This window comes from Mercenaria mercenaria, chromosome 10, assembly GCF_021730395.1.
Source record: "Mercenaria mercenaria strain notata chromosome 10, MADL_Memer_1, whole genome shotgun sequence".
Lineage (NCBI taxonomy): Eukaryota > Metazoa > Mollusca > Bivalvia > Venerida > Veneridae > Mercenaria > Mercenaria mercenaria.
In genome coordinates, this window is record NC_069370.1 from 78,776,060 (window position 1) to 78,800,873 (window position 24,814).

Consider the following 24,814-nt stretch of genomic DNA (forward strand, 5'->3'; position numbering starts at 1 on the left):
AGGAAGGAAAACGTATAAATAAATTTCTCAGCATGCGGAAAACAAGAAATTAAAAAGATTTAACAAAAATATTAGAAATGCATGGGGAAATTGTTCTGTGGAGTTAAATTTGGCCTGTAGTTATATTAACTGTCTCTACTGAATAGGACAGAACAAGCGGGCGAGGTATTTCGCAGTTATGGATAGGGTAGGTAACTTTACTTAAGGACGTATGCTAGAATTTGGTGCGAAATTTTTCCCAATAACAGAATTTCTTCAAACTGTGGATATTGAAGGACAATCGTCTAAGAAACAAAAAAATGCACTAAAAATCATAGGTCACCGGTATCGAAAAAGAGTTATATGCCCTTGAAAACGGCATTTCCCCCAAAAAGGAAGTATTTGGTAAATTTTGTGAAAGTTAGGCCTACTTCCCTCTTATAAATTTCGCCGTTTGTACGAGTTTTGATAACGTAACAGGTAATTTTGCACTGTAGTTTGATTTGTAATGCTGCTTTATTAAAATAATGCAGTTTCGATCATTGCAAGTAAACTTATATTTTTCACCATTGTAAGCAAAATTGAATATTCACTGATATTGGTTTTTGCATGTTCTGTTCTGTTCTTGTAAATTCCCCCGTCCGTATCGAGGCACTCCAACAAAGGATATTTGTATAAATCCAGTACACTTTAAAATCCAATATATTCATGAATAGCAGGTCACTCTATATACACACACACTATGTTAAATCAATATCTACACGCTTAGATGCTCGCTATAAATAACTTTTTATGGTTCATGCTTAAACTGTTCTATTTTTAGCACTGGTATTTATTTTTAACAGTGCTATTGATCAGGTCGGCATGACGTCACATCCGGAGCAGTCGATTATGCAAATCACCTTGGAGGTGAAAGCAGGACCCGGCAATTCGTAGCGAGTTAACTAGCGGTGTGGGTTGTGATGTTTTTATTTTCAAATAAAACAAATCAAGAGTATTTTTTTTTATTATCTACAGTCCTTAGGCTGTGGTACAATCTATATATTTTTTAAAAAAAGTAGGGTTTTTGTAATAATTGATTTTGTGGCATTTTAAAACGGTCTGGAAAAAGTGACACATTATGTATTCACGGGTACTAAACAGTGCCTGCGGTACTGACTGTGCCGACGAGGACTGAAGGCACTTCGCTTCCTGTACCGCAGGTACTTCGTCAATGTTTACAAAACGAGCGAGATCGGTGAGTGATTTTGTCATTTTTGTCATTTTGTTACTGCATGGAGTATTTTTTCAAAAATCGGGGAATGTAGCGGGGTGTAGATGTATCTTATCTACATATCCATGCTAAAATTTGTGGCAAATGATCAATTTCCTAGAAACGTAAGGACAAATAAGTTGAGAATGAAACGTGATTTTTTCACATCAGTGACTGTTTACACTCGATTTCTTTTCGCTGACCCAAACGATGTCGTCTCTGCCGTCGTAAATTATATTTATAAATGACATGTGATCTGCTAAAACATAAAATGTGTCCAGAAAATTCCGAATTTGAACGTTATGCCACTTTTGGAAAAGTGCCGCAGGCATTTTGACGATGCCGCAGCCCCTTCGAGGTGCCGTAGGCACTTTCAGAAAGTATCGGAACATAAATTTGGCCGAAACTAGACAGATGGAAGAACAGAGAAACAACATTTCCTTCAAGAAAACGAAAAGAAAAAGGTGTGTTGAATAGTATGCAGTGGAATGCAAGTCAACTGAAGTCAGGTACCTTCATATTGCCGCATTTCAGAAAGCGGTCCGCAGAATAAAAACCCTATGCTGCTCGATATGTTGTTGTTTTTTTTTTTCAAAGTTTTGTTTGCAGGGAATAAAATAGGGTTTTACGTACATGTAAAAACTATTAAAATTTTCCCGTTTGATCGTTTATGAGCTATACTTATTAAGTTCTCATTTTTTCTGAAAACATTTTTAAAATATTTTTTTTTTTTTTGTAGATATACTTAATATTTCCAGGAAACGTTAGGCTATTAAGATAACTACAGAAAATTTCAAACATCGATATAGTTTCTGATTTTATACCGTAATAACTGTCTAGCTAGTAAATGTAAGCTGTCCACAATGGGCTCTTACACAAATGGTATCGAGATTATAATGTGAATCATCGCAATAATATTTACAGGAAACTTCTGACTATTGAGACTCTTATTAGAAAACTTCGCTTTATCATGATAATTTCTTGAAGTATCCTGACAGCTACCTACCTATCTCGTGGCAGAGGTTATAATGCAGTAATCTGGTCAAAAATGTGCTTCCGTGGTGTAGGTGTAGTCGAAAGAAGTCCCTAATAAATAGATCTTAAGTTTTCTATTTTTCGCGCATTTTCGCATAAATCGGGAGCCAAATGGGCATCATTCCACTCGTGGAATTAATTTTACATAAAATAGGACACTTTTCATGCTAATATTCGCTTGTTTTCGAGTTGTTTTACGTGAAAACGAAAGTAGGGTTTTTATTCTGCGGACCGCTTTCTGAAATGCGACAATATGAGGGTACCTGACTCCAGTTGACTTGCATTCCACTGCATACTATTCCACGCCCGTTTTTCTTTTCGTTTTCTTGAAGGAAATGTTGTTTCTCTGTTCTTCCATTTGTCTGTTTGTCTAGTTTCGGCCAAATTTATGTCCCGATACTTTTTGAAAGTGCCTGCGGCACCTCGAAGGGGCTGCGGCATCGTCAAAATGCCTGCGGCACTTTTCCAAAAGTTGCATAACGTTCAAATTCGGAATTTTCTGGACACATTTTATGTTTTAGCAGATCACATGTCATTTATAAATACAATTTACGACGGCAGAGACGACATCGTTTGAGTCAGCGAAAAGAAATCGAGTGTAAACAGTCACTGATGTGAAAAAATCACGTTTCATTCTCAACTTATTTGTCCTTACGTTTCTAGGAAATTGATCATTTGCCACAAATTTTAGCATGGATATGTAGATAAGATACATCTACACCCCGCTACATTCCCCGATTTTTGAAAAAATACTCCATGCAGTAACAAAATGACAAAAATGACAAAAATCACTCACCGATCTCGCTCGTTTTGTAAACATTGACGAAGTACCTGCGGTACAGGAAGCGAGGTGCCTTCAATCCTCGTCGGCACAGTCAGTACCGCAGGCACTGTTTAGTACCCGTGTAAGTATGGAAGTCATTTAAATAAAGTTGAAAACCTTATACTTTATTCTATGTACGTAATCTTATTGCAGTCATTTTTTTTTTTTTTTGAAGAAATGTGAAATGTCCTTCCAGTCAAAAATTAGTTTGGTGAATTGATTTTAAAATTTCAAATGAACTATATGCCTATATGCTCGGGCATGTGTATTTATTAAGGTTTTTTTATGTAGTAGCTCTCTTAATCCCTTTGTCAATAATTGACATGCAAATAACAATAATGTGCATCTTCCAAATATCATAAGACCCTGAAGGCATACATCAAACGGATAAGACAGGAAATTACCATAAGGCCCCGGAGGGGTACATCAGAGGGATAAAACAAACAGGAAATCAATCTATTAATTAGTGATAGTCATTAGAAACTGGTCGAAACTGATTTTCATTAATATACCACATACTGATTGGTTTCCATAGTGATTTATGACTTATGACTGGAATGTGTGCTTTAATTTTGTGGTATGTGGAAGCAGTCAATTGTGACAGTCTATAACAATTAACAAAAAAATATGGATGCAAATTATCGTTCACAGTTTTAAATAATTGATAATTTACTACAAAGCAGACAGTATTTTCGTAAATAGAAGTCATCAATTTATTGATACGTCCTGGCTTTTCGTAAAAAGAAGCTAGCATGCAGTTATTATATATCATTTTATCTCCACGTGTAACATATAAAAAATCCCTTTGTGTTATAAATGCAGAAAAAGATCTTATATTGTGATCCTGATACGCTTCGAGGGGAAAAAATCCCTTCTCCAGTATTTACGCATAATGTACTATTAAGCTTTAAATTTTGACACCTCTCATTAAATCTCACACGAATCAGAATTTAGGTAAGAGGTGTTGATTTAATTAAATTTGGCGTGACTGAATCACTTTTGACACCACAGTTCAAGCTATCTGGCTTTCAGAACTATTTTAATGGCTGGCTACAAAATAGAACGAGAAAAGTGAAACAAATGGATTAACCTAATTAGGTGAGCTACATTCTCTATTTTATTTATTTTTAAAAGACCTCCAATTTTTTAAATTATGTTTTTCATCCAGTCCGTCACAAATATGAGACCTCGCAGCTTACACGGATCAATGATGAATATCACGTCTGAAACCTAAAAAAAGAAAGTTTTCTTTCACAGGAGTGATTTCTTGAACATCATGCTACATTATAAATTCACTGACTTATTAATATTGCCCAAAATTTAACTTTAAGCAAAGAAAAACAACCAGCACTAGTGAAACATGAAACGCTTTTCAATTACAATTTAGCGTCTGCTGTCACCTCGGCTTGTTGCTACGCAACGCGATACGCTAAAGTGCCCGGATATCCGACCTGATCAATTAATAATTCCCTTATTTTATACTGTCTGCTTTTAAGTGCCTTTCTTTAATAATTGCAGTCCTTTTAAGATGCAATTTATATACCATATTTTGGGAGAGTCTCTCTATGTTTATAAGATCTGCTGTCTTTGGAACTATGACATTTTGTACTTTACTGTAGGTACAGTCTAATATAAGTTGTAGTAGTAGTCCTTCTTTCAAGATTTCATTGTAGCTTCCTGACTTAATGTTATTACATATCACTTCGATAGTATTTAAAGGTTCTGATCGGTATGAGTGTAACTCGGTGCATCTTAATATAAAATGTTCTAAATTTTCATTTTCTTGTTTGCACAAAAGACAAATTGGAGATGTTTTTACACTATTATAACGTGCTGCATTAGTGTGCAGAATATATGTCCCAGTAAGGAGTCTTGCCTTTATCTCTGCTTTACGAATTTCATGGTGTTTAGACTCTACTGCTCTCCTTATATTATGCGGTGATCCAGTTGGGTTTTCTTGCAGATACAAATATTTAAGAGTTGATTTCTCTGTTTTTTCTGTTTCCCATAGAGTTTTCCAATATATGTTAACTGCTTGTTTGACCATGTTTGACCATGTATTCTTTTTGGGTAGATTTATAAAAAGTCCAAAACACATGTCATGTCGAAAATACATGTCAGGTGCAGTGGAGCGTAAAACTAATGACTTGCAGATTGAAATTGTAGTACAATATATTGTCGAGGCAAAGAGCTATAAAAATATTTTATACTTCTTTGGTCGGGGGTAGGGGTCCGTTATTCATTGCTGTGTCTTTAATTAATAAATGGGAACGTGCTTCTTACCCTGACTTTATCAGGCTGGTAACATTGCCCGATCGGGCTTATGATACAAAAAGTAATATTTCTTGAAAAATAATGAAGATATTTCTTTCAAACTTGGTCCATTTGTTAAGAATAACAAATGATACATATTAGAATAAAAATAACTTGGTTGCCTTCAGTTTTGGTAGAATTATTTCCCCTTTTCAGATTTTTATGACGCATAATCTTTGAAGTAAAAAAAAACAATGTTCTAATGCTAAGTTTGAAACAAAAAAGGGTTAAATGGCTTTCTAATGCTCAAAATTATTGCGCTAGTACATGAATGTAAACATTTTACTATGCTTTCACTTACAACGTTACAGAGAAATGTTAGTCCTAAAAAAATTGCTCATACATCTGCAACAGAAACAAAGTATTTACCCTAAATATATAGAATAAAGGTATTGGCGCACAAGTTTGGAGCACTAGAAAGCCATTGAACCATTTTCTGTTTTAAACATTGCATTAAAACATAATATTTTTGGACTTCAAAAATTATGCATCATAAAAATCTGAAAAAGGGAAGTAATTCTAACTAAACTGAAGGCAACAAAGTTATTTCTATCTTGATAAGCATTATATGTAATGCTTAATAAATGGACCAAGTTTGAAAGAAATATCTTCATTATTTGTCAAGAAATATTACTTTTTGTGTCATAAGCCCGATCGGGCAATGTTACCAGCCTGTTTATCCCTTTTTCTTGTGCTAGTTGACTGAAACTTCTATCTATCTATCTATCTATCTTTGTATACGGCTGGACTCCCCTCACGGGTATAATAGCCGGGTTGCGCGTCACAACCAGATAAAAAGATAAAAGTTGGTTTAAAAGCAGTGAAAGGAAGGCTTCAAAAATGAAGATAGTGAGAGAGAAGATAAAAGTGTGAAAGTGTTAAGTAAGATGAAATATTCACAAGTTAAAAGGGGTTAAAAACATTCGCTTTGTGAGTTCAGGGGCGGTAAGAGAGGACCGAGGGGTCAAGACATCGTTTGAACCCCTCAAGGTCAGGTTGGAGTACAGTTTGAGAAGGCAGGTGGTTCCACAACACAACAGTATATGGGAAGAAGGAGTATTTGAAATAATTTGCTTCAGTATGGACTTGACGGAAGGAGAGTTCATGCATATGCCGCGACATTCTCACAGGCCTTTCTAAGTAAGCTGGAACTGGTACCGCAACTAAACCATACATGATCTTATAAAACATGGTCAGTCGGGCTAGGTCACGTCTGTCCTGTAAACTCTGCCAACCCAACTAGTTTCGCATGCTGGTGACACTGTCTTAGGTAGAATAATTATTTTTAACCCATCTAACTGATCTTTTTTGAACTTTTTCTAATTTATCAATGTTGGTATCTGTGTGGGGGCTCCAGACTGTAGAGGCATACTCTAATTGCGGTCTTACCATGGTCTTATAGGCTGTTTCCTTAATATGTTGGTTTGTAGTCTGGATATTTCTACGTAAAAATCCTAATGTTTTGTTTGCATTGGATGTTATTTGCTTTATGTGTTGATTCCATGAAAGGTCTGTAGATATATTGACTCCAAGATATTTTGCACTGGGTACTGATTCTAATGTTTGGCCATGTAAGGTGTAATTGAATTGAATTTTGTATTTGGTACATTTAGATATATGAATGACAACACACTCGCTTGGATTGAACTCCATCTCCCAGGCATCCTCCCACAACACAAGTTTATCTAGATCCTGTTGGAGAATGGAACAGTCTTGCTTGTTGTTGATCACGAGGTAAACGGCAGTGTCATCAGCAAAAAGACGGACCTGTGAAGAGAGAGATTCAGGAAGATCATTAATATAAAGAAGAAAGAGAAGAGGACCAAGTACTGAACCTTGGGGGACCCCTGATGTAACCGGGACTTGTTTTGATGATTCTCCACCCAAGACGACTTGCTGAGTTCTGCCTATGAGAAAAGAATGAATCCAGTTGATGGTGACGGTGTTAACACCATGTTCCTGAAGTTTAAAGAGTTTTAGGTGAGAAACTTTATCGAATGCTTTACTAAAGTCAAGGAGAATCAAGTCGGTTTGTTGTCCAAAGATGAGGTTTCTGGCTAGGTGGTCCACAAGCTGCAGAAGCTGAGTCTCACAAGAGCGGCGTTCTCGAAAACCGTGCTGCAAGTCGTATAAGATGTTATGTTTATTAGAATGAGCTGAAAGGTTTGATGCTACGATGTGCTCTAAAAGTTTACAAGAGATACACGTTAGTGAGGGGATGGACGCATTTTCTAGGGGTACAGATCCATACCTCTAGAATCTGATTCTAGGGGTATGTATCCGTACCTGTAGACAAGCCTGTTAGGGGTTTTCTAGGGGTACGGACATCTGTTTTTCAAGAGATTAAGGGTCATTTACATTTTAAATTTTGTTGAAAATGAAATAACAAATAACTCTTCATCAGAATTCGCCGAGTTGGAACAAGACACATGCTCTTTCATTCTTGTCTCTAAAGATTTTCCAGTTTCACCTACATAGTCACTGTTGCATTGTTCACATTTCACATAATAAACAACCCCACATTTTTTTTCAACTTGTCTGTCTTATCTTCCACATGTGTGACCTGTGAGCGAATGGAATTGAATGGCTGATGGTACATGTTCACACCATGTTTTTTTAAAAATCCTGTGTAAGATTTCCGAAGTTCCTCAAATGTAAGGGATACCGACATTTGGTCTTTTTAGTCTGATCGCAGTTCTGTTTTATTGTCTTTCTTGATAGATTTAGTAGGAATAGTGAACATCCACCCTGGGTAGCCATTGGCCCATAAAGCATTTTTGACAAGTTCTATTTCTGCTTTTTTGTCAGAATCGTCTGTGACTAGTTTTTCCGCCCAATGGAACAGAGTTCTGACAACAGATCTCTTGTATTCTAAATGGTGGCTAGAATTGAAATTGAGGTACTGGTCTGTGTGAGTGGGCTTTATATATACCGTGACTTCTGTGGAACCATCATCATTGACATGAACAAAATGGTATCTTCCGATCCTTCTCGCTTTCTGACGTAAACTTTATGTGCTCGTCAATATAATTCAGGTGGTTGGAAAACTCCTGTATGTTGTATTTGTGGACTTTGGTCATCCACATATCTGACCCATAGGGAAAGAGGGTTCACGCCTCTTTCTCAAAATGCTCCATGTAGAGGTTTGCTGCAATGGGAGAGACGGGGGACCACATGGCCGCCCCTTGTTTCTGTTAGTAATATTGTCCTTTATAGATAAAATATGTGCTGTTTAGCGTCATTTCCAAGAGGTCACACAGGCTGCTTACTGATAGTGTTGTCCTTTTGCTTAGGTCACTGTCCTGTTCCAAATTGTCTCTGATTACTTCTATGGCTTTCTTTACTGGAATGCTGGTAAACAGAGCCGACACATCATATGACACAAGTTTATTTGTGGGTGGGACTTCCAGTTCCTTAATTTTTTGTACGAAGTATACACTTTTTACAATGTGGTGTTCTGTTTTGCCAACAAGGGGACCAATGACTGGCTAAGTGTTTGGCAACCTGGTACATGACACTCCCAGTGCTGGATACGATAGGTCTCAATGGGGCATCTTTCTTATGAATTTTGGGGAGGAATTAAAGTTTAGGAACTGTCTCTGAGGTGGGATAGAGTCGCTTATGCAATTTCTCATCCATTTGGTTGTCTTTCTTAAGATCCTTTAATTTCGAGATCAACACATTTTTATAGTCTTCGTGGGGTCACCTTTTAGGATGTCATATGTTGATTTGTCAGACACTTAACTTCTCCACTTTGGACTCGTATTCTGTTCGGTTAAGTACCACTGTAGTTTGACCTTTGTCTGCTGGAAGAATAACTATGCTATTGTCCTTGCTAAATTCGAAAGGGCCGTTCTTTCTTTTTGGGTCACATTACTTTTGGGAGGCTTGCTGTTTTTGAAAATTTTCACCACTTCTGCCTTTTTAAAAGCTATCTGCTTGTGCTTTATCGGACATTTGACTACAAGCTGTTTTGGTGGATGCGATAATTTCATCAGTTGGAATAGTGGGAGGGGTAACACAAAAGTTTATACCTTTTTGGAGTACTGAATGTTTGTCCCCATCAAACTTCCTGTCTGATAGGTCCACTACCCTTTTGGAGGTGTCAACATTCTGGTTTTATCCCAAATCCTTCAAACTTTGGCCATTCTTTGCTAAAAGACTGACATACTTTTTGCACTGGCATTGTTTACATGTCTTCAAAAGATCTCTCATACGCTTGTGTAAAGGCAACTTTCGTTTTTGACCACAGATCCAGTGATAGTTTCGCATTCAGAGAATTTTCAGTTTCCGACGTATCTTGTTCAGTCTTTTTCAATGTGAATTCAGTTTGATTTAGTCTTACTTGTAAAAGTTGTTTCTCGGCCTTGTTGATGATTTTTTGAGCCGCATAACCATGCACTGATGTTTTCAATGTTTTAAACTATTCGGAGTGATGTTGTCATGACGACAGCGTGTATTGAAATGCAGGTGGTTTTTCCATCGAGCTTGTTTTGCGTGTAATTTCTCTCCTTGTCTGAATATTTCGAGGACTTTGCGCCAATGTTCTCTTGTTCTGGATTGTCCATATTTTGAGTAAATCCATTGACTCACAGCATTGATTTATTTACCTGTCTGTATGTTTCTGCACTGATTTTTGGTCAGTGGGTGTCACGTGACTGAGTTGTCACTTGACACCAGGAGAGAGCCCTCTCCAGGTGTCACATGATGACTCAAAGTCACAGGCTCTTTCCTGGTATCACGTGATGACTTAAAGTCACGGGCTCTCTGCCGATGTCACGCAACGACTCAAAGTCATGGGCTTTCTCCTGGTGATTTGAGATGACTCAAAGTCACGTGACACCCACTGACCAAAAATCAGTGCAGTCAGCTGACGAAGGCTATGCGATATAGCCGAAATATACAGACAGGTAAATAAACCAATGCTCTGAGTCAATGGATTTACTCAAAATATGGACAATCCAGAGCAAGAGAACAACCTTCATTGTTGCCTTTGAACGTGTTTATCATGAAAAGGGTGCTATATAAATCTGGTATAATGATAATAATAATAATATGTAAGAACAAAAAGAAATGATATTTTGTCTATTACATACAATATGTGATTTGTATAAAAGTGAAATTTTGATTGTGTAGGTACACTTTACATTGAAAGAAATCAAAGAAAACTGGTTCAGGAAGTTAAAGAATACATGCATGTATGAAATGTCTATGTTTACAAACAATAATCGTCCCAGTTAATGGACCGTCCTGCTTCACATAAATGGTTTAAACATGTATAGTAGAAAAATACTACTAAACACGAAACAACTATTATAATTTTAAGATACCGACTGTTAAATTCTGGTGTAGTTTCTTAAGAAGCTTTCCTCAAAATATGATTTTTATATAGCTCATTTTACACATGTAAGCTTCTTTTGAGATCTTAAAGTAATTTACTATAAATTATAATAGCAAATTGTAAGTTTGTTTTTATGCCCCCGAAGGGAGGCATATAGTTTTTTAACCGTCTGTCGGTCAGTCTGTCCGCAATTTTCATGTCCGGTCCATATCTTTGTCATCGATGGATGGATTTTCAAATAACTTGGCATGAATGTGTACCACAGTAAGACGACGTGTCGCGCGCAAGACCCAGGTCCGTAGCTCAAAGATCAAGGTCACACTTAGACGTTAAAGGTAATTTTTCATGATAGTTGGGCGTGTCCGGTCCATATCTTTGTCATCGATGGATGGATTTTCAAATAACTTGGCATGAATGTGTACCACAGTAAGACGACGTGTCGCGCACAAGACCCAGGTCCGTAGCTCAAAGGTCAAGGTCACACTTAGACGTCATTTTTCATGATAGTTGGGCGTGTCCGGTCCATATCTTTGTCATTCATGTATGGATTTTAAAATTATTGGGCATGAATGTGTACCACAGTAAGACGACGTGTCGTGCGCAAGACCCAGGTCTGTAGCTCAAAGGTCAAGGTCATATTTCATGATAGTGCATTGATGGGCGTGTCCGGTCCATATCTTTGTCATTCATGCATGGATTTTAAAATAACTACGCATGAATGTGTGGCACAGTAAGACGACGTGTTACGCGCAAGACCCAGGTCCGTAGGTCAAAGGTCCTAAACTCTAACATCGGCCATAACTATTCATTCATAGTGCCATCGGGGGCATGTGTCATCCTATGGAGACAGCTCTTGTTTGAAAATAATACACTAAAGTCTTATTAAATGGCTTGACAGTCAATAGTCAAAACTATTTGCCCAAGGTTGGAGGGACTGGGGGCTTAAAGTTTAGAATACTGATTGGCAAGCTATTCAGTTTTTTTATACATGAACATGACATCTAAATTAATTTATTAGTACTGACTTTAGTGCAGCACGTTGAATTATAGACTGCACAATAGTACAAACTATGAAATAAGGCGCGTTATAATGAATTCAGTATATAGATTAATTTATTTTGATCTATATTTGCAAGGGCTACAGGATCTGCCTGAAATTTTTTCTTTAAAATGGTCAATCCCGAGTATCTTTTGGTGGTAATACTGACAAAAGATTTAGATTCTATTAACTAAGGCGTAAAAAAATTTGTTTGTTTCCGGTATCCCGAACTACCCTTAATGTTTGTATGGCCTTTAAGAATATTTTTTTCAACTTTTTAACAAAAAGTTTCAAAACTGCACTTTTTATGCTTTAAACATGGTCATATTAGGAATCAACTTACTGATGCTCTAAAGGCATAACCTCCTTATTTGTATTTCTTTTTTGACACAAATAATTTCTGAAAAGTCTTCCTTAAATAAAAGAAATAATCAAAAAAAACAATTCCGACATACCTACCCTAATTTTTTTGAGCATGTTACCGGAAACAAAGATTTTTTTTAGGCCTAAATATAACCTTGAAATTTGAAAAGGAATTAAAAGACCTTGATAACTATACCATGACAGAGATAAGCTTGACTTACAAATTTAGGGCTTTGCATGACATAATATTATAACTAATTTCCATTATTTGTTAACAATATAATGTGTTTTATACAAGGGTAATATGAGGCAATTTTGTCAATATTTGCAAGTCATGCATTTTGTTAAATGCAGCTGATCATATTATATGCTATTACAGCCTAGTACAGTGAATTATTATAGTCTGGGAGTTTGGAAATTACTTGGTTAATAGTAAGTTGAAATATGATCACTTTATTATGTTTTTAAGCAGATTAAAGGCATGTCGGATACTTTACGTTGTGCATCTTAGCAGAGCAACTTTCCTGTCATTGTAGTATAGCTAGAGCATAGAGGGCGTGTGTGTAGTGTGTTTAATTTTTTGTCCAAATCATAGAGCACTTTACATATAATACATCTCATGTTGATAATCTCGCAGTTTTGTACCACACAATTCATATTAATTGTAAATTGTAAAGATAGTACCAGAGGTGCCCGCCCGCTTAGCTCAGTAGGTAGAGCGTTGGTCTACGGATCGCGGGGTCGTGAGTTCGATCCTTGGGCGGGGCGTATGTTCTCCGTGACTATTTTATAAACGACGTTGTGTCTGAAATCATTAGTCCTCCACCTCTGATTCATGTGGGGAAGTTGGCAGTTACTTGCGGAGAACAGGTTTGTACTGGTACAGAATCCAGGAACACTGGTTAGGTTAACTGCCTGCCGTTACATGACTGAAATACTGTTGAAAAACGGCGTTAAACCCAAAACAAAGAAAAGTACCAGAAGTGCCTTTAAGGTCAAGGTTGATCTGCCCAATTAGCTTTAGATTTGTTTGTCTTCTGAATAAGTTGTTGATAACCAAATACACTTGAAGCAAACTCACTATCAGTTTCAGTACCTTTTTATTCCAGACATACATTGGAAATTTTATTTAAAACAGATATGAGCCGTGCCATGGGAAAACCAACATAGTTGGTATGCGACCAGCATGGATCCAGACCAGCCTGCGCATCCGCGCAGTCTGGTCAGGATCCATGCTGTTCGCTAACAGTTTCTCCAATTCCAATAGGCTTTAAAAGCGAACAGCATGGAGCCTGACCAGGCGCAGGCTGGTCTGGATCCATGCTGGTCGCATACCCACTATGTTGGTTTTCTCATGGCACGGCTCATATATATAACAAGGGAGGTGGAATTTAAGTGCGGTATTATCAAGATTCCATTCAGCATTTATCTAGTGCACTGATAACAAAAGTTGTGGAATCATTGAAACTTTCTCTACAAGTGAATACAGTAAAACTCACTTATACTCAGTTTAATAAGGAAATCTTAGTTATAAGGAAATCTCAGTTATGAGGAACTCGTTTTTCTGGCCTTATTTTTCCTCTTTATTTTATATGAAAAACATAACAATGTCTCAAATCACAGTTTTCCCAGACCCGTTTGCTATACGTAAGGCCTAAAAAAAATTCTTTGTTTCCGGTAACATGCTCAAAAAAATTAGGGTAGGTAGGTCAGAAATTTTTTTTGGGAGGGGGGGGGGATTGGGGATTTTTTTTTTATTAAAGGAGACTTTTCGGAATTTATTTTTGTGTCAAAACATGAATACAAATAAGGGGGTTATGCCTTTAGAGCATCAGTAAGTTGATTTCTAACATCACTGGCCATGTTTAAAGCATAAAAAGTGCAGTTTTGCAACTTTCTGTTAATTTTTTTTACGCCTAAGACGTTTGTTATACAGTTCATTTTGTTCACTTTATGGATATAGCGTACATCAGATATTGCGGACAATTTTTTTGTGACCCTGACAAGTTCCTTATAACGGAGTTTTACTGTATATTAAATCAGCATTCAGATGAGGTTTGCATCCTTTTTAGCTCATCTGATTTTTTGAAAAAAAATGATGAGTTATTGTCATCACTTGAGCGGGCGTCGGCGTCGGCGTCTGCGTCGGCGTTGCCTGGTTAAGTTTTATGTTTAGGTCAACTTTTCTCCTAAACTATCAAAGCTATTGCTTTAAAACTTGGAATACTTGTTCACCATCATAAGCTGACCCTGTATAGCAAAAAACATAACTCCATCTTGCTTTTTGCAAGATTTATGGCCCCTTTTGTACTTAGAAAATATCAGATTTCTTGGTTAAGTTTTATGTTTAGGTCAACTTTTCTCCTAAACAATCAAAGCTTTTGCTTTGAAACTTGGAATACTTGTTCACCATCATAAGCAGACCCTGTACATCAAGAAACATAACTCCATCTTGCTTTTTGCAAGAATTATTGCCCCTTTTGGACTTAGAAAATCAGTTTTCTTGGTTAAGTTTTATGTTTAGGTCAGCTTTTATCCTAAACTATCAAAGCTATTCCTTTAAAACTTGCAACACTTGTTCACCATCATAAGCTGACCCTGTACAGCAAGAAACATAACTCCATCCTGCTTTTTGCAAGATTTATGGCCCCTCTTGGACTTAGAAAATATCAGATTTCTTGGTTAAGTTTTATGTTTAGGTCAACTTTTTCTCTTAAAGTATCAAAGCTATTGCTTTAAAACTTGCAACACTTGTTCACCATCATAAGCTGAACCTGTACAGCAAGCAACATAACTCCATCCTGCTTTTTGCAATAATTATTGCCCCTTTTGGACTTAGAAAAATCATTTTCTTGGTTGAATATTATGTTTAAGTCAACTTTTCTCATAAACTATCAAAGCTATTGCTTTAAAACTTGCAACAGTTTTTCACCATCATAAGTGGACACTGTACATCAAGAAACATAACTCTATCCTGCTTTTTGCAAGAGTGATGGCCCTTTTTAGACTTAGAAAATCATGGGTAGGACAATATTTCTATTATACAAAAAAAATCAAATGAGCGTCAGCACCCGCAAGGCGGTGCTCTTGTTTAAATATATGTTCTGGTTGAATAAATATTTATACTAAACTGCACAAAATGGTAAAAAAAGTTAAGTTGCATTGAAGCTTAAAGTAGATCTATATATATAATATTTTGTGATTCGAAATGGCAATATTTGGAATATCAGAGTGGGTATTGTATATTGCAGTATGTATTATGGTGACAGGAGTATGGATGTAGGACTTATTTATATGAATATCTACTATATTGATACATATACTTTCATTAACAGGTGAATGACCTTTGTTCGAGAGGTCATTTTAAGTAAGATTTTGTTATGTGTATTTATGTTTTTGAATGTATTTTTGTACCTTTACTGAGATTATAAAAAAGTATTGTTTATAAAACAGTTTTTTTTTCTGAGGTTATTTCTCAAATGTTTTATTCACTTTTTTTGTTATTCTTAAAGGGAGCTGTTTATACTATAGGTAAAACATTTAAAAAAATGTTTCTCATGATTTGTTGAATGACCCTTTTTGTCACAAGGAGGCTTTAGCCAAAATGTTTTAAAAAAATAAACAATTTATGCGATTGAAAAATGAGGAAGCAGTTTCAAAGCATCCTTTAACCTTTAGCATGCTAGATAAATTGTTGTCTGCTGGAAATGTCATCTGCTAAAATTGTAAAGTTCATTCAATTTGCTCCAAAATTGGAACAAATATTGTCAGAGTAGCAAACAGCTTGGAACCTGATCAGACGCCGATTTAATCGGCGTCTGATCTGGTTCCTAGCTGTTTGCAAAGGCTGTTAAATTCGCCTGCAGCAGGCTAAGGGTTAATTACCACAAATTTTCGACTGTCTCTTAAAGTTATATAAATAAATTATTTTTATGCACAAACTTATGCAGTGGCATTGGAAATAATTCAGGTAATAACAGAAAAGGGCTGTTTGTTTTTAAAACTGAGTAAGTTCAGTAAAACTGATTTTATATTGATAGGTATAATTATGGTGGTGTGGGAGAGACAAATTGATTTACTCCTGTCTGTGTGACTGTCTGTCACAAATCTTGTCCACATTTCTCATTCGATCTTCACCAAACTTGAAAAAAATTTGTTTGACCATAAGTCCTCTGCCAAGTTTGATAACTAGCCAAATTGACCCAGGCACTTCAGAATTATGGCCCTTGAATTACCCAAAATCAGCCTTTTTACTCTTCAAAGGTATATCTGTAGTGAGTAAACAGTATATAAAGACTGACCTAAACTATTTAGATGATTAGGCAGTCGTAGGAGACATGCGCTTTTCTCAAAAGCAGCTCTAGTTATATTAAGATAAATCTTATAAACAGTGGGTTTATATGTTATATTATTCTGTATCTATTTTATTTATCCAATCGTGAACATATTTGCAACAGGTGACTACAATATATTACCATATTGGACTCACATGGGTACAAAAAATCTGTATTTTTTTCCGTATTTGGAAGGTTCAACAGTCCCATGTTAAACATATGATAAAGCTCGAAACATGTGAAAATGTTCCAAATGTAAATCGGGTGAAGTAGGCATTGTTTGTACAGAGTTTATGCATCTATTTGTCATTTGTTTGTAAACACAAAAACGAAAGTGCAAGTCATGGCAGTGCTGTCCCATTTGTATAAACATCATTTATAAATGACCAAAAGCTAAAACATACAATTAAAAAAACATCACCCAGTATGGTTTTCCCAGCTTGGTAAGAGTTGCTGCTCATCTAATATGTTTTTCTCAGCTGGGTACTTGTCCAAATATATCTCCGTATTGTACAAAACAATGTTAAATCTAATATTATTTCAGATACAGGGTATATATGTTTTACTTGTTTTGTTTATGACTTGTAAACCTAGAAACTTGAAGCTGACCTACATTACGTGAACTATGGGGGTCCTGTATAACAGACAATAACAAAACCACCAGGGCAGGACAAGACTTTACTGTACTTAAATTGTACAGTGTACTCAAGTTACAGTCAATGAACTTATGGTATGAATAGAATGTGTGGGACAAAAATATAAAACATTAAGGTGTGTATAAAGTTCATAATATCTGATAGATTATTATAAAAATACATTAATAAGCCGTGCCATGAGAAAACCAACATAGTGGGTTTGCGACCAGCATGGATCCAGACCAGCCTGTGCATCTGCGCAGTCTGGTCAGGATCCATGCTGTTCGCTAACGGTTTCTCTAATTGCAGTAGGCTTTAAAAGCGAACAGCATGGATCCTGACCAGACTGCGCGGATGCGCGGGCTGGTCTGGATCCATGCTGGTCGCAAACCCACTATGTTGGTTTTCTCATGGCACGGCTCATTTGTTATTAAATTGAAAGACAAGTATTGAATGAAACTCCTAGTTTGTTAGTTTAAACATGCATTTCAATGAGTGGTAAAAAATGTACACTGGTATATATATTAAATAAATATGTATTATTATTATACTAGAAATCAGACCCAAAATCTGGGCAAATAAAATGATATTGGAGACCAGTGTCAGAATGAGGCCTTTTCTTTGATAAATTTCAAATTTATACTCAGAAACAATCTATCATATTTCAAGATTTTAGACTGGTCTTATAAATCTATTTTATAACCTGACAGCCCTTGACTCGCAATTAGCTCACTGTGCAGGTTGACAGACCTTGACTCACATAGCTTACTGTGCAGGTTGACAGACCTTGACCAACATAGCTAACTGTGCAGGTTGACAGACCTTGACTCACATAGCTTACTGTGCAGGTTGGAAGACCTTGACTCACATAGCTTACTGTGCAGGTTGACAGAACTTGACTCACATAGCTTACTGTGCAGGTTGACAGACCTTGACTCACATAGCTCACTGTGCAGGTTGACAGACCTTGACTCACATAGCTCATTTTGCAGGTTGACAGACCTTGACTCACATAGCTCACTTCGCAGGTTGACAGACCTTGACTCGCATAGTTCACTGTGCAGGTTGACTGACCTTGACTCACATAGCTCACTGTGCAGGTTGACAGACCTTGACTCACATAGCTTACTGTGCAGGTTGACAGACCTTGACTCACATAGCTCACTGTGCAAGTTGACAGACCTTGACTGACATAGCTCACTGTGCAGGTTGGCAGACCTTGATTCACATAGCTCATTGTGCAAGCTGAAAGACCTTGACTCGCATAGCTCACTGTGCAGGTTGACAGACCTTGACTCACATAGCTCACTGTGCAGGTTGACAGACCTTGACTCGCATAGCTCACTGTGCAGGTTGACAGACCTTGACTCACATAGCTCACTGTGCAGGCTGACAGACCTTGACTCACATAGCTCACTGTGCAGGCTAACATACCTTGACTCACATAGCTCACTGTGCAGGTTGACAGACCTTGACTCACATAGCTCACTGTGCAGGCTGACAGACCTTGACTCACATAGCTCACTGTGCAGGTTGACAGACCTTGACTCACATAGCTCACTGTGCAGGCTGACAGACATTGACTCACATAGCTAACTGTGCAGGTTGACAGACATTGACTCACATAGCTCACTGTGCAGGCTGACAGACTTTGACTCACTTAGCTCACTGTGCAGGCTGACAGACCTTGACTCACATAGCTCACTGTGCAGGTTGACAGAACTTGACTCACATAGCTCACTGTGCAGGTTGAAAGAAAAAGATGTTAATATAGGAGGTAGATTTTAAGGTGTCCCATTAGAGCTATCGCTGTACATAAATGAAGTTGAAACCACAGTGTTGAAATTAGTCAAAGCAAAGCTGTTAATACTCTCCCACACATCAGTCAAATATTACAATACATTTTCATATCTCGTGTAAAGTAATAGTAGTGTATATTCTCAGTGCTGATAAAGGAACAAAAGTTGAAAGGAAAGTGTTGAAAATAAGATTCAGTTTTAAGTTGTCACTGTCATAGCTGATTTTGCTGTTTGACTTTCCAGCATTGTAGCACTATGATTCCATTGTCTTGGAGTTATATTTTCTGTGATAATGGCCCTAATGGGACAGCTTAAAATTACACTCTACAAATTTGTTTGGTTTTAAGTTTTGTCAGCGCTTTCACATGTTCAGGTTTGAAATAAATGTCTTAATTCTGATTGTTTTCTATATAAGTCTTATTTACTTTACAGATGGAGAATACATTAGAACATTGGGGGCCTGTGTGTGCCTCAGTAGGAGTGGCTACAGCAGTGGCAGGGTTAGCAGCTACATATTACATAGCTAAAATGCCAGATCCCACATGTATACCTCCAGTTGATCTGGACAACCAGTCACACATTCTAGAGGTAAACTTTTTAATCCCCCACCACTTGTGGTGGGGGGTTATAAGAATGGTCTCCGTCCGTCCGTCTGTCCGTAACACTTTTGTGTCCGCTCCATATCTCCTAAACCCCTTGAAGGATTTTCATGAAACTTGGGTCAAATGATCACCTCATCAAGACGATGTGCAGAACTCATGTGTCAGCCTTGTCGGCTCAAGGTCAAGGTCACAACTCAAGGTCAAAGGTTTGAGCCTTCCATTTTGTGTCCGCTCTATATCTCCTAAATCCCTTGAAGGAATTTTATAAAACTTTGGTCAAATGATCACCTCATCAAGACGATGTGCAGAACCCATGAGTCAGCCATGCTGCTGGCTCAAGGTCAAGGTCACAACTTTGGGTGAAAGGTTTTAGCCTTCCATTTTGTGTCCGCTGTATATCTCCTAAACCCTTTGAAGGATTTTCATCAAACTTAGGTCAAATGATATCCTCATCAAGGCGATGTGCAGAACTTATGAGTCAGCCATGCTGGCTTAAGGTCAAGGTCACAACTGAGGGTCAAAGGTTTGAGCCTTCCATTTTGTGTCTGCTCTGTATCTCCTGACCCCTTTGAAGGATTCATATGAAACTTGGGTCAAATGATCACCTCATCAAGGCAATGTGCAGAACTCATGAGTCAGCCATGCCGGCTTAAGGTCAAGGTCACAACTCGAGGTCAAACGTTTTAGCCTTCCATTTCGTGTCTGTTCTATATCTCCTAAACCCCTTGAAGGAATTTTATAAAACTTGGGTCAGATGATCACTTTATCAAAACGATGAGCAGAACTTATGAGTCAGCCATGCCAGCTCAAGGTCAAGGTCACAACTTAGGGTCAAAGGTTTGAGCCTTCCATTTTGTGTCCACTCTGTATCTCCAAAACCCCTTGAAGGATTTTCATCAAACTTTGGTCAAATGATCACCTCATCAAGAACTCATGAGTCAGCCATGTCAACTCAAGGTCAGGGTCACAACTCAAGGTCAAAGGTTTGAGCTCTGTATCTCCTAAACCCCCTTGAAGGATTTTCATGAAACTTGGGTCAAATGATCACCTCATCAAGGTGTTGTGCAGAATTCATGAGTCAGCCATGTCAGTTCAAGGTCAAGGTCACAGCTAAAGGTCAAAGGTTTACCCTTTCTCTATCAATAACAGTGGCGGGGGATTTAGCTGTCTTTCAGACTGCCTTGTTCTGTACTTGAAACATGGTTGCTTCTAACTTTGTATGAAAATTGAAGAGAACCCTGTATGAAATTTAATACAGGCCTGGAAAGGGCTGGGAGTGATACAGAATGTAAGGCCCATTGAGCCTTTAAAAATGCAAACACTGGTTTTAGATATATTGCAAGTAAATACATAGTTCAGGGCCTGTAACGGTGCTTTGTAGAAAGACATTTCTAAAGCTGCTGTATATTTTCCCTTTTTTGTTGAAAAAGAGAGGTTAGAAACACTTATATTATATAGAGTGTCACCATGCTTGATGTAAAATTTATGTAAACTTTGTTAATTATTGTTAATGAAAAGTGAAAATAAGTTCTTGGATATCCTTATCTATAAAGTGGTTTGTGTGGGCACACTCGATTGTGTCAGTCATAGAGTAAAATTGTGCTTTAAAATACAATGTATAAAGAATTTAGCCACATTTTATTGATTGAAAATTAATGACTTAAATGTTATCAGTGATGTTTGATACTGTCTGCCTTAAAGATCTTGCAAGTTACTGTGTGATTCATGTGGATACTTTGCCCATTTTTACTTTCGAAATTCAAAATGAACCAAAATGTTAAACATAATCAACAACTTTTCTAACTCCACACCTGTATTTAAGCTTGTCAGATTGTTGAAAAAAAATTCTATGAGTATTGTCGTCACTTGATCGTCGACGGTGGTTAAATTTTTTTTTAAGGCCAACCTTTTCCCAAACACTAAAAGCTATAGCTTTGAAACTTTGCACATTTGTTTACCATCAAAAACAAAAACAAAAGATATAGCTCTCCTGTCTGAATTTTATGTTACATATATCAGTGTAGGGATATGCCTTGGATTTTGTGTTGATATGAACTATTATATACTAGTTTTTATACCGTTACCACAGCCAAAGTCTAGCGCAATAGCTGGCCAGAATTGCAATTCAATAGCATATCCCCATCACATGATACTGTGAAAGGGCATAAAATTTTGTGCTTTTAGCCAAAACTGCTGCTTTGTTAGGACTTTAATATTTACAGTTAAAATAAATGGGAATTTTGTTTCTACATAGGGATTAATTTCATAGATTAATTCATAATTATTTTATAGAAATCCATGAAAATGAGTTCCCCAGCAATATGATTTCACAGTAGAAACATTATTAATATAAGAGCAAAGCTAAAGGTAACAAGACTTTTTGTCAGGTGTCCTTGGCCTGTATTTGTCACCATTTAAAGTCTGAATGTTAGACCTAAGAATACCATAACTTAGCAAATTTACATGAATGAGATTTTACTGAATTGTTTATAGCTATAGAATGCACTTTTTGATTTAACAAAGACAGAGCAAAAATTTAGCATTTAAAGTCAAAGTTACTTTGAATATAGGCTCTGGTCCTGTTTTCATCAATGCCTGATGTTTGAAACTTAGACTTCAAAATGTTAAATTTAACTGCACACGAAGTCGTACACGGTTGTAAGCCAAAAATGTTTGTATTTGTGCAAAGTATAGGAACATTTTGGTGGAGCTAGCATTGCAACAGAGGAAAAGTTAGAAAATTTGCACTTTAAAGCAAAAAAAAATCACAGAATACAATATTATTTGTCTAGATTTATCTTCATCTCTAGAATGTTTGAATGTTTGCAAACTAGAATGTAAGAATTAGAATGTTTACAAACTACTTCTTGTCTGTTATTTCAGGATGGTTCCCGAACCAGTAAGTTGGTTCCTGTTGATGCCAAGTATAAACCACTGTATGAGGGTGTTGAAACATTTTATGATATTTTTCAAAGAGGCATCGAGAAATCTGGTAAATATTTATTTATTGAAACTGATACCTCTAAGGCTTTTGATATTTGAAGAAAAATGCATGTTGATATGATGGTCTCTGGGTTTAAATGTAGTACCTACTTGTTTATCCATTTTGGGATTTTTGCCTCATTAAAAGCAGTAATTCAATGAGAAATTCTTTAGAAAGCATCAAATTTCTTATCAGTTGGAGAAGCCTAATTTAATTATTTGATCAAAAGTGGAACCAGGATTGGTAGGGTGCATAGATAAAGCAATTTTTCACTAAACACAGTGCAACTTGGCCGTCTTTCATATCGGAACTGTATCACCTTCTTAGACTGTTTGCATCATTCTGGAAAATTTACATTTGCTTTTCATGAAAAGTAACATTCTAATGTGGAAGCCATAACAACACCATAGAATGTTGATGTTCTAAAAATAGACAGCCTTCATATTATATTTTAGGTACAAGTGGTTTGGTTCAAACATATTTTATTTCCCAGTATGTACATTTTAGATACATTGTAATGAAATACTTACATGAGTGCAAGATTGGACTGGAAGCCAGTATGCTTACTGAAGTCCTCTCCATATAGATATAAGTGGTTTGAAAACAAACCTTTCTGTTGGAAACATTTGTTTAATCCAGATTCTAATATGAAAAACCATGTACATTTGCATTAAAACACAGCCTTCATGCAGATGTATTATTTGGCGCCATAGAGGCATTGAGAAAGATTGCTACCATATTTGATCTACTGTTTTATATAAAAGACATTTCAGAATGGAAATGATATTGAATGGTGTTACACTTCATTTTCACATTCTGAACTGATTATTAGGCATGCAGAGTAACATACAGTGAAACACCGCTCGCTCGAGGTCGCAAGCGGATGAGCAAAATGCTCGAGTTATCCATGGTTTGGAGCAACCCAAACATTGACCAACATCTATAGGAAGAAAAATTGAAGTTTTATTGTATCAATAGTCATCGGGACCAGAGAAAACGGTGATGCATAATATTAACAAACCCGTGACATTTAAAAAAATGTATCACAAAGGTTATCTATGATGTAATAAGTAATAACATACTTGCTTTAATCTAAAGCAAACAGTAATTGATCAATATCAATAAAACTTTTCTTTAACCTTTCATCAAAAATTAATCTCATTATCAGATCAAATATACCAATAAACAAACATTTAAGATAGTCGGGGAATAGACAACTCAATTTTCGAGGCATGCGAAAATTTTTAATTAACAGATACATTCTGATCGCCGAAGCTGCGAAAAATTTTGACACCTCTGCTCGAGTTAGCCAGAAGCAACAAAGAGTAAATTAATACACAGGGACCAGGTGTCATGCTCGAGCGATCGAGTTATCAATGCTCGACCCAGCCATGGTAATTTCACATAGAAAATAGAAGGAAATTTGCCGGGACCACATGAATTGCTTGAGCGAGCCCGGGTGCTCGAGTCATCGATGCTCGAGCGAGCGGTGTTTCACTGTACTAGATGTATACATGCTCCTAAATTATTCCGTGGGACATGTTTCTTCCCATGTTTGAATATTGTTGATGTCATGTTGACCTTCTGTATTTGTAGCCATATGTGCACCATGAATTATTGCTTCCCTGTTACGTCTACTTGTTTACATAAATTGACATAATTATTAGAATCTTAATAATATAGCGTATTTTAATATATCTAACACTTTCAATCGGTTCTACACAGCGTCACAATGATTTACTCGAGAAGTTATTCAGTGGGTGTATAACCTTTTCAACTCATTTTATAATTTTATTAAGCAAGTTTCTTGTATATATTATTTCTTGATTAAATTTGCAATATTAAATCTATGTTCAGCTGTTTTGCCATAGACTATTAGTCTGTATTGCACAATTGTTTTAAGGTACTGTACCTAATGCAGAGTGTTTACCTTAATTTTTATTAATTTCTTATTGTTTTCTGTGTGGTGTTTTTCAGGGAATGGTCCGTTTCTGGGAACACGTTCAGGTCCCAGTCAGGAGTATGTTTGGCTCTCATACCAGGAAGTAAGATATTTGTATACCCCTCTCTCTAGACTCTTGATAGTGATAAGTCTTGCACAGCTTACTATGTTATACATGTAACTTTTGTGTCTCCCTGCCTCCCTCCACTCTAAATTTGTTTGACCATCTGTCCATCTTAACTTATGTTGTGCAGATCTCAAAAGTTGACCTTGAGTCATCTAACATCGTAGGACTGTTACTCAGCTTGTGAAGTTGTACACTGGGGGTTTCATTTGGGATTTCATTTAGTGAGACCAGAGTTATGACCCTTGAT

The 24,814-nt window shown here is 36.7% G+C and overlaps 1 protein-coding gene across 2 annotated transcripts in view; it reads left to right on the forward strand.

The window, feature by feature from the left end:
- The first annotated feature begins 407 nt into the window (after positions 1 to 407).
- The window catches only part of LOC123561192 (long-chain-fatty-acid--CoA ligase 1-like), a 79,269-nt gene continuing 54,862 nt past the window's right edge, over positions 408 to 24,814 (forward strand). The window contains exons 1-4 of one of the 2 annotated variants that reach the window (XM_053516567.1): positions 408 to 459; positions 19,346 to 19,501; positions 22,399 to 22,507; positions 24,476 to 24,543. In XM_053516567.1, the coding sequence (XP_053372542.1) occupies positions 19,346 to 19,501; positions 22,399 to 22,507; positions 24,476 to 24,543 (333 nt within the window). In that variant the 5' untranslated portion in view covers positions 408 to 459. Of the gene's footprint in view, positions 460 to 12,454; positions 12,578 to 19,345; positions 19,502 to 22,398; positions 22,508 to 24,475; positions 24,544 to 24,814 lie in introns of those variants that run through there. The other variant, XM_053516566.1, reaches the window with a different exon arrangement.